General features: G+C 46.2%; 1 protein-coding gene across 1 annotated transcript in view; it reads right to left on the bottom strand.

The window, feature by feature from the left end:
* Positions 1 to 18,624, bottom strand: part of LOC126470714 (dynein axonemal intermediate chain 3-like) — a 277,772-nt gene that overhangs the window by 196,207 nt on the left and 62,941 nt on the right. Inside the window, exon 3 of the mRNA XM_050098716.1 lies at positions 15,179 to 15,339. Coding sequence (XP_049954673.1) covers positions 15,179 to 15,339 — 161 coding nt within the window. The remainder of the gene's footprint in view (positions 1 to 15,178; positions 15,340 to 18,624) is intronic.

Consider the following 18,624-nt stretch of genomic DNA (forward strand, 5'->3'; position numbering starts at 1 on the left):
CTCAAAGGTATCGTGTATTCAGAGCCCATTCCAGATGTGGAGACACTGGAGCGGCGTATTCATGCTGCCTTTGATACTCTTCGGATGCAGCCTGGCCGATCTCAACATGTGAGACAGAACATGCTACGACGCGTCCACGCATGCGTTGAGGCACATGGAAAACATTTTCAACATATCCTGTAGCTGTGGCCGCATGGTACAGCGCATATTAGACCGCAACCATGCATTTACGGATGTATGTTCGTTAGACCTTTCTTGTTCCGTATCCTCTCATCGATCGGTCCCTAGAGATTGGACACAGTGGAAAAAAATGACCCTGTATACACACACGGAGTATCAACATCAAACAAATAAATAACAATAATAGTAAGTGACGCAAAAAATCACCATTGTGGAACATCATTATTAGGACTAGGATTTTCATGACAGTGCATATATTTTACGCGAAAGTGACATGTTTTTTAAACACATACACTACTGGCCATTAAAATTGCTACACCACGAAGATGACGTGCTACAGACGCGAAATTTAACCGACAGGAAGAAGCTGCTGCGATATCCAAATGACTAGCTTTTCAGAGCATTCACACATGGTTGGCGCCGATGGCGACACCTGCAACGTGCTGACACGAGGAAAGTTTCCAACCGATATATCATACACAAACAGCAGTTCGCCGGCATTGCCTGGTGAAACGTTGTTGTGATGTCTCGTGTAAGGAGGAGAAATGTGTACCATCACATTTCCGACTTTGATAAAGGTCGGATTGTAGCCTATCGCGATTGCGGTTTATCGTATCGCGACATAGCTCCTCGCGTTGGTCGAGATCCAATGACTGTTAGCAGAATATGCAATCGGTGGGTTCAGGAGGGTAATACGGAACGCCATGCTGTATCCCAACGGCATCGTATCACTAGCAGTAGAGATGACAGGCATCTTATCCGCATGGCTGTAACGGATCGTGCAGCCACGTCTCGATCCCTGAGTCAACAGAGGGGACGTTTGCAACACAACAACCATCTGCACGATCAGTTCGACGACGTTTGCAGCAGCATGAACTATCAGCTCGGAGACCGTGGCTGCGGTTACCCTTGACGCTGCCTCAAAGACAGGAGCGCCTGCGATGGTGTACTCAACGACGAACCTGGGTGCACGAATGCCAAAACGTCATTTTTTCGGATGAATCCAGGTTCTGTTTACAGCATCAAGATGGTCGCATCCGTGTTTGGCGACATCGCGGTGAACACACATTGGAAGTGTGTATTCGTCATCGCCATACTGGCGTATCAGCCGGCGTGATGGTATGGGGTGCCATTGGTTACATGTCTCGGTCACCTCTTGTTCGCACTGACGGCACTTTGAACAGTGGACGTTACATTTCAGATGTGTTACGACCCGTGGGTCTATCCTTCATTCGATACCTGCGAAACCCTACATTTCAGCAGGATAATGCACGACCGCATGTTGCAGGTCCTGTACGGACCTTTCTGGATACAGAAAATGTTCGACTGCTGCCCTGGCGAGCACATTCTCCAGATCTCTCACCAACTGAAAACGTCTGGTCAATGGTGGCCGAGCAACTGGCTCGTCACAATACACCAGTCACTACTGTTGATGAACTGTGGTATCGTGTTGAAGCTGCATGGGCAGCTGTACCTGTACACGCCATCCAAGCTCTGTTTGACTCAATGCCCACACGTATCAAGGCCGTTATTACGGCCAGAGGTGGTTGTTCTGGGTACTGATTTCTCAGTATCTATGCACCCAAAGTGCGTGAAAATGTAATCACATGCCAGTTCCAGTATAATATATTTGTCCAATGAATACCCGTTCATCATCTGCATTTCTTCTTGGTGTAGCAATTTTTAATGGTCAGTAGTGTGTAAATATTTGCTATGAGAAAACTGCATGAATTATGGTAGTTCGTTAAGTAATAATTACACATATGCGGCCACAAATCTCTGACAGAACATATTATAGTAAGTAAATGTTCTATTCGTTATACTTCCACTCTTTAAAGAAATAAAGAACTCTTGTTTCTTCCGTGTTACATTTCTCAGAATTTCGCATATCCCTTTCTTTCCTGGAAAATGATGAATGTCTACCTTCGTCCCACACTTCTTTTGAATTCACAATTTGGACTTCACCTTTACAGCCGGCCTTTGTGACCGAGCGGTTCTAGGCGCTTCAGTCTGGAACCGCGCGACCGCTGCGCTCGCAGGTTCGAATCCTGCCTCGGGCATGGATGTGTGTGATGTCCTTAGGTTAGTTAGGTTTAATTAGTTCTAAGTTCTAGGGGACTGATGACCTCAGATGTTAAGTCCCATAGTGCTCAGAGCCATCTGAACCATTTGATCACCTTTACACAACAGTGGGTTTGTGTAGTCTATTGTTACTCTATGCGCAGATAGTTGCTTCAGTTATTCTGGACCCTGGGCTGCGGAACGAGTGTCTCATTTTGTTATTCAATGTTGTTAAAGTCGGAAGTATGTTCTGTATACTACAGAAAAATGTGTAAAATGAAGCAAAGTATTCAAGAATGAGATTTTCACTCTGCAGCGGAGTGTGCGCTGATATGAAACTTCCTGGCAGATTAAAACTGTGTGCCGGACCGAGACTCGAACTCGGGACCTTTGCCTTTCGCGGGCAAGTGGTAGAGCACTTGCCCACGAAAGGCAAAGGTCCCGAGTTAGAGTCTCGGTCCGGCACACAGTTTTAATCTGCCAGGAAGTTTCGAAGTATTCAAGCAAATTTACAACAGTTCATGTTTCAATATGGTGAGAAAGTATTTTTGACTGATGATGAAATACTGTTTTGTAAACTTTGGGACGTAAACTAACTATGGAATGTCAGTCAACGTTCAGTAGGATGTGGCAACAGAAAAACCCAAACGTGGAGTATAACGGACTGAAAAAGGAAAAACACTGTAGCAAATGCCCCTGTGTCAAAGGATACCTCGGCCAAAACTACGAAAAAAACACTGCAACAAATCAGACAACAGGTTGTAAATAACAAATATGGATGTAAAGAGATGTAGCCAGAGACTCTGTGGGAAGATATACTGCAGATGTCATAGTGAGAACTTTGGAAAAAGATGATCCAGTAGAAAAGATTCTAACAAACCTTGAACTTTTAGAAAAACTATACTTTTTCTATCATTAGTAAATGATTCGACAGTTCTATGGGTGGTCCCGATGGCGTTGATGATGACGGTATACTACTCTCCCTAACGGTTGCTGCTCCTTATATGGTGAAAGCTGGCGATCCAATAAAAGCATCATAAAGTAAAATGGTGCAAATGACTTCATTAACTAACGCCTTACATAGTTGCAGAGTAGATATATAGTGATTTCAGTGCTATTGAAAAATTTATTGCATGTGTCAAAAACGTATTTGTGAAAAACTGCTTCACGTGTTACAGCATTTAAATTGTGAGCTCCAAACATTTCCTTACCACCCTCTGCAATTTGACAAGATGGGGTCCTGAATTGACGCCTAAAACTATTACTGTCAGAACTACAACGTTGTGAAAAGCATCATTGATTCATTCGATAGCAGTGAACCCGCTTCAATTGGACTAGTCCAAGAATTAACGTCTAACTCTGTAATTTTAGGCAAACTTTCATACATAAAATCAAATTTTGCATTTACTCCTGCTGCCATAACTTCTTTGGAGCAACCAGAAGTGCACTAGTGAAACAGATCGAAAAGTTAAAAAAACTGAAAAAGTTAGAAAAAAATTGTGGTGAATTGGGAAATGAAGTGTCAAAGAAAGTGGAAATGGTGTTAGAAAGAAACGAAGCATATATTTTACACTGTGTTCCGTTTCTATTTCATTGGTCGAGAAACTGTCTATTAATCATTTACATTGAGAGGCAAATGATATTGTCTGTTTTACAAGTGGTCCTCTTGTGTCAACTGAAGCAGAAGGTTTTCCAAAATGCAAGCCTTCTTCGGCTAACAACAGGCACTATTTTTTATTTGAAAATTTACACAAGGAATTCGTTTTATATTGCAACTCAGAGCTCATAAACTGAAGTAAAAATGAGAATGTTCTAAAAACCAGAAATTAATTACGTTCTGATAATATTAATAAATAGCTTACAACAACATCAAATTTCGTAGTTTAGTTTGCTTACCTTGTCCATTTTATTCTAAGAATAAATGATTCATTATTATAAACTGACTTATTAATTTATTTTAAAACAGAAATTTTACTTAATTTTAATATTGTTCGGTCATACTTCCCATGTTATTGTGGATACTTTTGTAAATTTTTGGTCATAACAACATATTTTAATGCATATTATGATGATTTTTTTGCCCTAATCATTTTACTGTATGTTTTTTGCACCCTTTAGATCGTAATACACAATATGTGTCAATGCCAGCTTATATAAAGTGTGTAACATGGATAAGATTTGGAAAATTAGCCTGTGACTACGGAACGGTGTTTCTATTTTTATTACTGTTCTGTAAGGCTTTAGGTAGATTATATAAAAATAGGACTCAATTTAGAAACTAGTTTTTAAACTGAAAAACTTTTCCAGAAGTAGATATCGATGCTCACCACAACTTATTAGTTAGAAAAGCAGAATAAAGGAGAAAAAACTACGGAAACGTAGGAAACTAAGGAGAAGTTGATACAACCAGAGATTGTTGCGAGTTTCAAGGAGAGCATTAGGTAGCGAATGGCTGAAATAGCTGAATGATGTACAATAAAAGCTCAACAGGCTGATCAGAGAGACGAAATAGTGAAAGCAGCAGAGGAACAACTGGTCATACAGGCATGGCCTCGTAGGGATCTCTGAATAACACACAAGCTATAAAATGTTACTAATGAAATGAGAAAATGTACAAATGAAGCTAATAAAAGCAGACAAACCAGAATATAAAATATGAAAACGATTGCAAGTTCAAATTTGAAAAGCAAGAATGTCTAGAGGAGAAATGTAAAGTTGTAGAAGCATGCACGAACACAGGACAGACCTCGCATATAGGAAAATTGAAGATACTGGAGGAGAAATGAGTAGCAACTGTATGAACATCAAGAGCTAGTGTGGGAATCCGGTACTAAGCAGAGAAGGGAAGGCCGAAAGTTGGAAGGAGGGGTATATAAAGGAAAGAAACCTGAAGATGGTAGTATGGAAAAGGAAGACACAGTGGATGAACATAGGGTGAAGGATGCTATACAGCAAGACGAATTTGACAAAGTACTGAAAGGCCTAATTAGAAACAAGGCACCTGGAGTAGACGATATTCACTCAGAATTATTACGATCCTTGGGAGAACCAATCATGACTAAATAGTTCCATCTGGTTTATGGGATATATGACAGAGGCGATATATTTTCAGAGTACAAGTAGAATGTAATAATCCTAGTACCGGAGAAGGCATGTACCGACAGATGGGTGTATTGTCGAGCCATCAGTTTAATAAGTCATGTTTGCAAAATATTAAAACGAATTATCTAAAGAAGGATGGAACGACTGGTAGAAGCTGACCTGGGGAGGATCCGTTTGGGTTCTGGAGAAATGTAGGGACACACGAAGCAGTACTGACCCTACGACTTATCTTAGAAGGCAGGTTCAAGAAAGTCAAATACACATTTATAGCGTTTGCAGATTTAGAGAAAAACTGAATGAATACTGAATGGTTTAGAATCAGTGATGGAATGCAGCGTGTGAAAAGTTAGCTACAGATCTTTTACAGAAACCAGACTGCAGTTAAGTATATGGGGGTAAAGCAGTAAACGAGAATGGAGCGAGACAGGTTTGTAGCCTATATTATTGAAGCTGTACGTAGAGCAAGCATTAAAGAAAAGCATGCTGAAATTTGGAAATGAAAATAACGTTGAGGTAGAAGATATGAAAAGGTTTGCAGATGAAATTGTGTTTCAGAGGCCGCAAAGGACTTGGCAGATTAGTGGAAATGAGTTTATAATAAGATGAATATCAGAAGAAGTAAAACAAGGGCAATGTTGTGTAGCCGAATAAAATCTAGCGAAGATGAGGGAGTTGGATTAGGAAATAACACTAAAAGAAATAGACGCGTTTTAATTTTTGGCCAGAAAAATAACTGAAGATGGTAGAAGTAAAGAGAGTGTAAAATGCTGATTGGAAAGAGCAGGAAAAACTTTTCCGAAAGAGAGCAATCTGTTATGATCGAATATAAATTTAAGTTTTAGAAAATGTTTTCTGAAAGTATTTGTCATGAATGCAGCGTTGTATGGATGTGAAAAGTGGATCGTAAATGATATGCACAAGAGGAAATCAGAAATTTTTGTAATGTGATGGAAGAATGATGATTAGGTAGATAGTGCGAATAACTAGTGAGGAAGTACTGCATAGAAACTTCCCGGCAGATTAAAAATGTGTGCAAAGGTCCCGAGTTCGAGTCTCGGTCCGGCACACAGTTTTAATATGCCAGGAAGTTTCATATCAGCGCACACTCCGCTGCAGAGTGAAAAGTCTCATTCTGAAAACATCCCTCACGCTGTGGCTAAGCCATGTCTCCGCAATATCCTTTCTTCCAGGACTGCTAGTTCTGCAAGTTTCGCAGAAGAGCTTCTCTGAAATTTGGAATGTAGGAGACGAGGTACTGGCAGAACTGAAGCTGTGAGGACGGGTTGTGAGTCGTGCTTGGATAGCTCAGTGGCAGTCGGCTTTCAGCCGTGTTACCGTGCGGACGGGCTCGGCGCGCCGAGCAGTGAGTGCTCCGCAGGTGTTGTTGTTTACCCGCTAGCGCGCGGTCGCGTCGTTGTCTTGCCGTATAGTACCTGTACCGACCCGACATGGCGTTCTCATATCGAAAAGCTACAATCAAACTAACGTTCAACGCATCGTACACGAGACCGAAGGCCCATGAAATTGAACGGTTTCTACGAGACATCATGCACATCGAACCACAAGAACTGATAGGAATTCATCTGTCTATAGTAACCAGCACAGTGTACCTCAAACTGATTGACGAAGCGGCCTGCGACAGGTTACTCCAACGATCTGCAAACGGCTTTCGCTTCTGTCACGCAGACGGTAACGTGAGCGTGGTAGGAGTTGACCATGCTGGTCTGGGGGTGCGTACCGTGCGCATCTTTGAACTACCGTTCGAAGTTCCTGCCAACCTAGCCGTTGATGCGCTGCGGCCATACGGCACAGTTCTGAGCCACACAGAGGAGAAATGGAACACATTCGAAACGTACCCTGTCCTTAACGGGGTACGACAAGTGCGCATAGAACTTAAGAAGCACGTTCCATCGTATGTTTTCGTTGGTGGCTGCCGCGCAATTGTTATATATGATGGACAACCGAGGACCTGCTCGGGCTGCGGCCAGGAGGGCCATGTTAGAACTGAGTGTCTGCAGCGCCGCCTCGTTCAGGTGCCCCGCAATGAACTTCCCCAACGATCCACTATAACCTCTCTCCCGCTCACATATGTGGAGGTGGCACGACATGATGTGATGGATGATCAAAACCTGCTACCTCCTCAAGCCTCTGCCAGCTCCGTTGGAGAGCCAGCGCCATCGACGACGCCGCAGTCCAGCGGTGCAGAGGTTCCTACAGCCTCCGCCCACCGCAGCGTCGTGGGCACCCAGCCACCGTCACTGTCGGGATCAGACACAGGGGTTCCTAGCGACCGAGACTGTGTCGAGCCCCGCCCTCCAGTGGATGTCGAATCTCGGACCCGAAAGCAAAAATCACCCAAGCGACACAAGAAGAGGCGATTGTCAGCTGACGAACAGGACAGGAATGTGAAGCCGGCGGAAGACATCGACTTCGTTGACTCGCCCACAATTGCAACGGACTCCAGTGGCATCATTCACCAGAAGGTGCCTGAAGACAAGGAACACTCTCCTCAATCTGGTGGCCCAGAAAACGAGGCGCACTGCGTCGACTCCCAAAATGTGGGCTCCTGTGAAAGCGTCCAGCCCCCAATGACATCACAATCGTCTCTTGGTGATTGGGCAGACGATATGGAGGCAGATGATGCACAGCAAACATCGATATCTCCACCAGATCCCGTGGCGGACATTGAGCCCGGAGGGCTCTGCCAGTCAGGGACTCCTACGGCACAGTAATGCACAGCATGCAGATGGATGGCTGTGTGGTGTGTGAGATCACTGTGGGATTGCACCGGCACACTGCCTCCGCCACTTGATATGTCTCAGTCATACCGTGTGGGGACAGTCAACGTAAATGGTGTCCACTCCACTGTCAAGACCCGCATGTTACACGACATGATCAGAGCGGCAGACTTGGACATTGCCCTTCTCCAGGAGGTCCGTCCCGAGCTGTGTTTAGACCTATATGGCTACACCACGTACAGCCTACCCGTAGGTGATGGCGCAGGAGGAACGGCCATCCTTCTCCGAGATGGCATAGACGCGACGGACGCGACGTACTTGCCGAACGGGCGAGGCATCGCACTCACACTTGGCGCAGTGCGCCTCACTAACGTCTACGCTCCCTCCGGTAATTCGCACCGTGGTGACAGGCATGTCTTCTATTCGGAGGAGTTGGCCCCACTTTTGCAAGGAAATATGGACCATTACATAGTGGGCGGCGATTTTAACAGTGTTCTGCGGCCCGAGGACCAGATACCGCATTACGTCCCATGCCCGGCTCTACAAGCATTGATACGTGACCTCGCGCTCCACGACACATGGCTCTTACATCATGGGACCCAGAGTGGATATACGCACTTTACCAGCCATTCTGCCAGTCGTCTGGACCGGATATACGTCTCGCGTGCCCTCCGAACAGCAACCCGTGATGCAGAACTCTGGCCGACGGCCTTCACGGACCATCTCGCGTACATCTGCACTGTCACCTTGCCCCGACAACTCACAAGACGCAGCAGGGGCCCGTGGACGCTGAACGTCTCCCTCCTTCGCGAGGAAGCGTGTCGGCGACCAGTCACTGACACGTGGCGTCGATGTATCAGGCGCCTGCCTATGTATGCTTCCACGTTGCTGTGGTGGCTGGGATGTGTCAAACCTGCCCTCCGAAAGACCTTGATGGCCTACGGGCGTGACAGATCGAACTGGCAAAGGGCAACATCGGAATTTTACTATACAGCGTTACGTGAGCTGGCGACGCAACCGCCGTCTCCCGAACGTCAGATGTCCGTACAACGCATCAAAGCTCGTCTACTTCGCGTCAGGACAGAGCAGCTAGACGGTGTCCGCATCCGTGCGCGAGTGCAAGACTGTATCCCCAACGAAACAGCGTCAGTTTATCACATTGTGCGCGAGAGGCGCCACCGCAAACGTCAGCTCATTACGGCGGTAAACACGGAGGACGGCGGGCGCGCAGTGACACAAACGGACATCGCGCACACGTTCGCCAGACACTATGGGACCTTGTACATGGAAGATCCGCGAAATGTACGTGATTATGACGTGGCACCCGATGATAGTCTTCTGTTGCCCATTGCACCCGACGAGCTGACATCGGCCTTGGCACGTGGAGCACCGAACAAGTCGCCTGGACCGGACGGTTTACCCCTGGAATTCTACCGCACTTTTTACCACCTTATGGGTGACAAGTGGCTCCAAATGTTTCAAGACCTGATCCGCCCTGATTTCACTGTCCCCACAGAATTCACAGAAGGCATCTTGATCCCAGTTCCGAAACCGAATGGTGGTTGTAGGTGGCAGGATTTTCGCCCACTCACACTCCTCAACAACGACTACAAGATCCTCGCCCGTATCCTCCGCGCGCGTCTCCACACCGCTATCGGGAAAGCCATCCACATTGATCAGACATGTTTAGGTGGTGTCAGCAACATTCATACGGCGTTAGGAGCATACCGCGACGTAATTGCTTTGACGGCGGCCTGCAAAATACGAGGCGCCCTTGTCGCCGTAGATTTTGACCACGCATTCGACCGCGTCGATCACGGCTTCTTACGCGCAGTTTTGCAACACATGGGCCTCTCTCCGGAGTCTGCACAGGTGGTCCTTCGACTGGTCCACGGAGCGCGCTCCCGCATGATAGTCAACGGTTATCAGTCTGGTCACATTGTTGTTGGACGGTCAGTGCGACAAGGGTGCCCCCTGCCGGGCATATTATTTGCTGCAGCGCTTGAACCAGCTTTACATGGTCTACGGCAGCGATTAACTGGTATCTCCTTGCGGAACGTGACCTTTTGTTGTGGTGCATTCGCCGATGACGTGGTGTTCCTGGCCAGATCAGAGGATGAAATGCATATGGCGCTACAGTGGTTACGCCAGTACGGGGCGGTCGCTGGGAGCGTCATCAACGTGAAGAAGACAAAATACATGGATGTCGGAGGGGGGATTTCCCACACAACGGCGGTGCCCTTTGACAAGGTGCCCGTACTCAAGTGTTTAGGAGTGCAATTCTATAGCAATGTCCGCCGCACGGCGGCGGCTACGTACCGCCGGCTCCTACACCAGACACGTGCTCTGCTGCAGGACAACAAACTGCGTCGCTTGGATATGCTCCTCAGAACACGTTATGTCAACACCTATCTTGTCTGAAAACTGAACTATTTTGCGCATATCCTTCCCTTGACAGCTACGATGGCCGACAGATTTCAAGCAGCATATGGACATTTCGTAAGCACCGGTCTGGTTTTTAAAGTCCGATACGCCACCCTGACACTGCCGCAGCGGGCGGGCGGTATCGGTTTAATTCACGTATATAACCGTGCGCGATCGCTTTATCTCAACACTATGCGTCGCACGTGGACCTCTGCCCACGCCACTCTGACGGGCACCCTGATAGCGGAAGTGGCACCACACTCTCTGCATCCCCCGGTTTCTGTAGGACACATTTCACCGGCACTCACCCACATCAGAGACTTCTTTGTTGACTTCAGCTACTTACGGTCAGAACTTCCGACGACACGGAAGCCGAGCACAAAAGACTATTATCGCCTCTATCAGCAGCGGCAACCTGTAAATACGGTCACCCACAGACATCCTGAAGTTGTCTGGAACACGGTGTGGCGAGCGGTACACACGCCTTTTCTACCTACGACGGTGCGTTCATTGTGGTACGTGGTTGTGAATGGGAAGTTCGCTACTCGTCAGAGGCTACATTACATACATCTGACGGACGACCCCTTGTGTCCGACATGCTCAGTCGCTGACTTGGATGCACACCGTCTGACGTGTGCCGCGACCAGCGAGTGCTGGCTACTGACGCAGCGCATGCTGGCATTGCTCTTGCAGCGATTGCCGGAGTCTATCTCCCCTGATGACGTATTGCGCCCCGACGTCGTATACTTTCCATCAACCAGAACGAACGCCGTTAACTGGCTAAAAGGCATGGCCGTTTACTACATATTTTGCGATGCTCCCAAAGGCACACTCGACTTTTGGTCCCTATTGATGACGACACATGCAGCTTTCAGCCGCCACCCGAAGTACAGAACTCGTTTCGCAATTTATTTAGGTTCATTATTTGCGGATCCTCCTGCTCACTGGGGCGTTCCGGGTATGAGACGCTGAAAATGAAGAAGAATCCTGGAGCATATTGATCCTCTACGGACGGAATAGGGGGGAACCCCTCCCAACAGACGAGAAGACGACTCGGACGCTCGGCTACGGCAGTTGTAGGATCTTTCTTTCTAATGAAACAAAAATAAATCTATAATCCAAAAAAAAGGTTATAAAAATTAAAGAAATAAATAAATAAAAAGAACAACATCGACAAACCCACTCCATCCCCTTCCTGATCCTTCGATCCTCGAACTCGAACACGTTGCTTGGGCGTTGCGGCGGGATGGCCAGGCTTCGGGTGTCGACCCCTGCCCTAACCGTCGTCCTGCTCCTACAGCGGTTCATTAGTAAAAAAAAAAAAAAAGTGGTAGAGCACTTGCCCGCGAAAGGTAAAGGTATCGAGTTCGAGTCTCGGTCCGGCACACAGTTTTAATCTGCCAGGAAGTTTCATATCAGCGCACACTCCGGTGCAGAGTGAAAATCTCATTCAAGTAGTGCATAGAACTGTGTAGAAAAGAGATGAGAGAACTTGACTAAAAGGAAAGAATAGGTTGATAGGACACATACTGAAGCATTAACGAATCATTAATTTGGTACTAGAAGGAAGGGTGGGGTGCAAAAATTGTAGATGCAGACCAAGACTTGGCAACCGCAGGCAAGCTCAAATTTAAGTAGCTACGGCAGCTACGCCGTGATACCTTAGCATGGAGACTTGCAACAAACTAATCTTTGGACTGATGACAGTAGCAAGAACAACAGCAACATCACTGAGAACTTACACACTCAAAGTACTGGCATATGTACAAATAGCCTAAGTCTTATTAATTTGCTGGTCACTGTGGCCGAGCGGTTCTAGGCGCTTCAGACCGGGACCGCGCTGCCTTTACGGTGGCAGGTTCGAATCCTGCCTCGGGCATGTGTGTGATGTCCTTAGGTTAGTTAGGTTTAAGTAGTTCTAAGTCTAGGGGACTGATGACCTCAGATGCTAAGTCCCATAGAGCTTAGAGCCATTTGAACCATTTTCTTATTAGCTTCAATAAATCTGGTGATGAAATGCATTGTGCAAAGTGACTAGATACAGTTACTTGTGTATTGAAACTGATTTGAATAAAGTGTGACAAAGATTTAGATTTTCCGTGGTTTTCGTAAATTGATTAAAGCTAAAGCTGGGCTGCCACTGTAATGTTTGGGCCGCACGGGAAAGGCGTTAAGTGCGACACAATAGGTAAGCTCTCTTTCAATCGGTCAGGGACCATTCTCTCTCAGAATAGTAAACCGAGTCAGTATTTCACTACCCAACAACAATGAGCTGCATTGGAACGACCGCATACATGTCGCTGACTGGCCGAAACACGATAGAGAGTAATTCAAACGTTACTTACTTCAAAATTTAAATTAATATGAAATAATCCTTGTGTAGAGATTAAATGGAATTTAATTTACCAGACGACAAAGTTTTATAATTGATCTTTAATGCTAGGTTGTGCAGTCCAAAAACCACACAGGTTATCTAATAACTCACCCACTTATAAATGGCATTGTACGTGAAGGTACTTGGTAGAGTTCGTTACGCACATTCAGTGGCCCGCACACTATGTAACGCCTCAGTAGGTTTGGAAAGGACACGGCCGATTTACCTCCAATCCAAACTTGTGCTCCGCCTCTAATGATCTCAAGTAGATATCTGTCATAATCTTTCTTTTTGTATAACCAGTTATTGTCGAGTTCTTTGTCTAAAAGCCGTGTTTCATCGTGCAAACACATCTGCGACAAGGAGAATGGTGGAGACGGGATGTCTGTGTTGAATTGAGAATGACTAACCGCTCTTCCCGAGTGCGGAAAGTACACTCCTGGAAACTGAAATAAGAAAACCGTGAATTCATTGTCCCAGGAAGGGGAAACTTTATTGACACATTCCTGGGGTCAGATACATCACATGATCACACTGACAGAACCACAGGCACATAGACACAGGCAACAGAGCATGCACAATGTCGGCACTAGTACAGTGTATATCCACCTTTCGCAGCAATGCAGGCTGCTATTCTCCCATGGACACGATCGTAGAGATGCTGGATGTAGTCCTGTGGAACGGCTTGCCATGCCATTTCCACCTGGCGCCTCAGTTGGACCAGCGTTCGTGCTGGACGTGCAGACCGCGTGAGACGACGCTTCATCCAGTCCCAAACATGCTCAATGGGGGACAGATCCGGAGATCTTGCTGGCCAGGGTAGTTGACTTACACCTTCTAGAGCACGTTGGGTGGCACGGGATGCATGCGGACGTGCATTGTCCTGTTGGAACAGCAAGTTCCCTTGCCGGTCTAGGAATGGTAGAACGATGGGTTCTATGACGGTTTGGATGTACCGTGCACTATTCAGTGTCCCCTCGACGATCACCAGTGGTGTACGGCCAATGTAGGAGATCGCTCCCCACACCATGATGCCGGGTGTTGGCCCTGTGTGCCTCGGTCGTATGCAGTCCTGATTGTGGCGCTCACCTGCACGGCGCCAAACACGCATACGACCATCATTGGAACCAAGGCAGAAGCGACTCTCATCGCTGAAGACGACACGTCTCCATTCGTCCCTCCATTCACGCCTGTCGCGACACCACTGGAGGCGGGCTGCACGATGTTGGGGCGTGAGCGGAAGACGGCCTAACGGTGTGCGGGACCGTAGCCCAGCTTCATGGAGACGGTTGCGAATGGTCCTCGCCGTTACCCCAGGAGCAACAGTGTCCCTAATTTGCTGGGAAGTGGCGGTGCGGTCCCCTACGGCACTGCGTAGGATCCTACGGTCTTGGCGTGCATCCGTGCGTCGCTGCGGTCCGGTCCCAGGTCGACGGGCACGTGCACCTTCCGCCGACCACTGGCGACAACATCGATGTACTGTGGAGACCTCACGCCCCACGTGTTGAGCAATTCGGCGGTACGTCCACCCGGCCTCCCGCATGCCCACTATACGCCCTCGCTCAAAGTCCGTCAACTGCACATACGGTTCACGTCCACGCTGTCGCGGCATGCTACCAGTGTTAAAGACTGCGATGGAGCTCCGTATGCCACGGCAAACTGGCTGACACTGACGGCGGCGGTGCACAAATGCTGCACAGCTAGCGCCATTCGACGGCCAACACCGCGGTTCCTGGTGTGTCCGCTGTGCCGTGCGTGTGATCATTGCTTGTACAGCCCTCTCGCAGTGTCCGGAGCAAGTATGGTGGGTCTGACACACCGGTGTCAGTGTGTTCTTTTTTCCATTTCCAGAAGTGTATATCAGCTTCACAGCGAGACTGTTCTAAGGGAACTGTTTTGTCACCTTCCAGCTTCTTCCTAAATAACAGAAGCATTAATCATCCAGTGACTGTTGCAGCTCTTCTTATTTCCGTGCTTGCTACGAAGATTGGAGAGGAATTCCGCTTTATGCAAGACATCTTCATTGTTTTGTCCTCCCATGTCTGGGTAAAAACAAAACAACAAAGATGTCTTGCATAAGGCGGAATTCCTCTCCAACAGAAGCGTTCTTTTCTTCCTGTAGGTCTTGTCCCGTAAGTTTTTCGTTCAGCTATAAAAGTTCAGCGATACTCCATGAAAAGCAACATCTAATCACTGATATTATTCTTGTGTAATTAATTTTATTCCATGTTTTATTTAGATGAGTAACATGCTTCGTACCATATAAAAGAACATGTATGAAATATTGTTCATTATTTACTTTTGAGTGAAATCGATCTTTGAAGCTCCACAGTAGCACAGGATTTCTGTCGTGAATGTTTTCCGGTGAATCCTCGACATCCGGCAGATATTCGGAAGCCGTGTCAACACCAGAAAAATGTCTACCAGGACGGTTGCTCACGTACGCTATCGCAAAGTAACCTGCAAAAGAAGTTAAGTGAGTATAAGAGAGACATACTGTTGATGAGAATGCTTTATTAATTTATTTTGGCAAGATAAAGGCCAGGGCGGCCAAAAATTACGAAGAGGCATAACTATTAATAAGTTTTTTATGTATTCTTTTCTCCTTTTTTCGCTTCAGGTTCTGGCAGAGAGAGGACGGTAGATTGACCATTGACAAATTCAGCATCGTTCAACTAACCAGAATTGTGGAGTTTTAGTTTGAAAACCAGTCATAACCCCTTTGTGACTTGTGGCCCACCCTGTATAATAAGGTATTTTTCGTACTTTACAAGATATATCATAAGAAATATTATCTCTGGTATGTTATCCAACAACTGGAAATAACTTTGCAATGTAGTGGAAACAGTAATAGCTATAGAAGACAAAAAATCATCTCATACACTAATGGCCATTAAAATTGCTATGACAAGAAGAAATGCAGATGGTACACGGGTATTCATTGGACAAATATATTATACTAGAACTGACATGTGATTACATTTTCACGCAATTTGGGTGCATAAATCCTGAGAAATCAGTACCCAGAACAACCACTTCTGGCCGTAATAACGGCTTTGATACGCCTGGGCATTGAGTCAAACAAAGATTGGATGGCGTGTACAGGTACAGCTGCCCATGCAGCTTCAACACGATACCACAGTTCATCAAGAGTAGTGACTGGCGTATTGTGACGAACCAGTTTCTCGGCCACTATTGACCAGACATTTTCAGTTGGTGAGAGATCTGGCCAGGGCAGCGGTCGAACATTTTCTGTATCCAGTTAGGCCCGTACAGGACCTACAACATGCGGTCGTGCATTATCCTGTTGAAATGTAGGGTTTCGCAGGGATCGAATGAAGGGTAGAGCCACGGGTCGTAACACATCTGAAATGTAACGTCCACTGTTCAAAGTGACGTCAGTGCGAACAAGAGGCGTCCGAGACATGTAACCAATGACACGCCATACCATCACGCCGGGTGATACGCCAGTATGGCGATGACGAATACACGCTTCCAATGTGCGTTCACCGCGATGTCGCCAAACACGGTTGCGACTATCTTGATACTGTAAACAGAACCTGGATTCATCCGAAAAAATGACGTTTTGGCATTTGTGCACCCAGGTTCGTCGTTGAGTACACCATCGCAGGCGTTCCTGTCTGTGATGCAGCATCAAGGGTAATCGCAGCCACGGTCTCCGAGCTGATAGTCCATGCTGCTGCAAACGTCGTCGAACTGTTCGTGCAGATGGTTGTTGTCTTGCAAACGTCCCCATCTGTTGATTCAGGGATCGAGACGTGGCTGCACGATCCGTTACAGCCATGCGTATAAGATGCCTGTCATCTCGACTACTAGTGATAAGAGACCGTTGGGATTCAGCACGGCGTTCCGTATTACTCTCCTGAACCCACCGATTCCATATTCTGCTAATTGTCATTAGATCTCGACCAACGCGAGCAGCAATGTCGCGATACGATAAACCGCAATCGCGATAGGCTACAATCCGACCTTTATCAAAGTCGGAAACGTGATGGTACGCATTTCTCCTCCTTACACGAGGCATCACAACTACGTTTCATCAGGCGACGCCGGTCAACTGCTGTTTGTGTGTGAGAAATTGGTTTTAAACTTCCCTCATGTCAGTACCTTGTAGGTGTCGCCACCGGAGCCAACCTTGTGTGAATGCTCTGAAAAGCTAATCATTTGCATATCACAGCATCTTATTCCTGTCGGTTAAATTTCGTGTCTGTAGCACGTCATCTTCGTGGTGTAGCAATTTTAATGGCCATTAGTGTATATTCGAAGAACGACATTTTTCCACCAGATTGTGTGTAAATTTTTTATTTTTCACACTACCGGTTTCGTGCACTGCACATTCTCAAGTATGTCTCAAGTAACATATGTGACTTCACCGTCGTCATTAAGTTAAAAATCGCTTACCATGCATAACTGTGTAAAGCACAGTCCTCAAGCGTCCTCAGACAGCTATAATTCCTACAAAACACACTGTTTACACTCACTCAGCGAACTATCGAGTGAGTGTAAAGAGTGTGTTTCGTGGGATATGTTGCAAGCTGAGGATGCTTGACGACTGTGCTTTACACAGTTATGCATGATAAGTGATTTTTAACTTAATGACAACGCTGAAGTCACATATGTTACTCGAGAAACACTTAAGAATGGGCAGTTCTTCAAATTTATTGAAGCTGTGGAGCGCATAACTGTGGGTATTAGACGTTCGAAGAGGGATGAGATAGGGAGGAATAGAGGAACCTGATAGGAACACATGAGAGGGGGAAATAAATTGCCTTTTTTAACGTAATCTTTCGTTCATGAATATTTATTTAGTTTGACACAACCTGAAATTACTTCTACGTTAACATAATCTTCCTTTAGAACAGAACAATAGGAAAGCATTTGCTTAAGATTCAGATGCAGACGTAATGCACGTCTTCTGTATTATCCCTGATGGAATTACTTCCCATGTGGTAGTAAGAACCTTTCTATTCCCATACCAGCTATGAAAATGGAGAGCTGGTGTGAATATAATGGGGTTATCAAGTTTTAAAGGTATTCAGAATTTGGCGTGGGTAAGGTAATTAACATGTTGATCAATTTCACTACAAATTCCTCTACCGAATTTTACTATGCAGTGTTTGCCACTGAAGAGAATGGATTTTCTACGTTATAGAGTTCCCGCTGACGAGGCCTTCAGATATCATCCGGGAAAACAGAATCTTGGTTTGGATGGCAAGATGTGCAGAGGCAGCTAGTAACCAGATGCAGCCCAGTCGGTGGACATACAGCGTGTTCTAGGAGGAATTGTCAGTATTCAGGGATATTACAGGAACGATCATTCGAAGCAAAAAGGACTAATAAATATGCACTCTAAAATGCATAGCTGAAGAGCTGTGAACACTTGAGCACTGCCTTGCTTGCTGCCGCTCAACCATCTTCCTGCTTGTGGCGCGGTTCTGTTATCCCCTTCGTTTTAAATAAGGTCTACCGCTTTTAGCCCTTTATTTGTTTACAACATGACGTAAACGATGGAGAGTGGCTCTAACGCAGTTACCTTTCGCCGATGACCTGTTAAAAGGAATCTTTTTCACCTGAGGATGCGTCTTCTAGTGGCGCGAAATCAGTTGTGACTTTTAATGAAAAGTATTCTAAAGCCAGTGCGGATTATTTCTTTCAAACTGTGGAACTCTGGCTGTAGTTTCCCGCAGTTTAAGGTAAAGCACTTCTTCATCTTCGATACTGTGA

This window comes from Schistocerca serialis, chromosome 3 (assembly GCF_023864345.2).
Source record: "Schistocerca serialis cubense isolate TAMUIC-IGC-003099 chromosome 3, iqSchSeri2.2, whole genome shotgun sequence".
In the NCBI taxonomy this organism is placed as follows: domain Eukaryota; kingdom Metazoa; phylum Arthropoda; class Insecta; order Orthoptera; family Acrididae; genus Schistocerca; species Schistocerca serialis.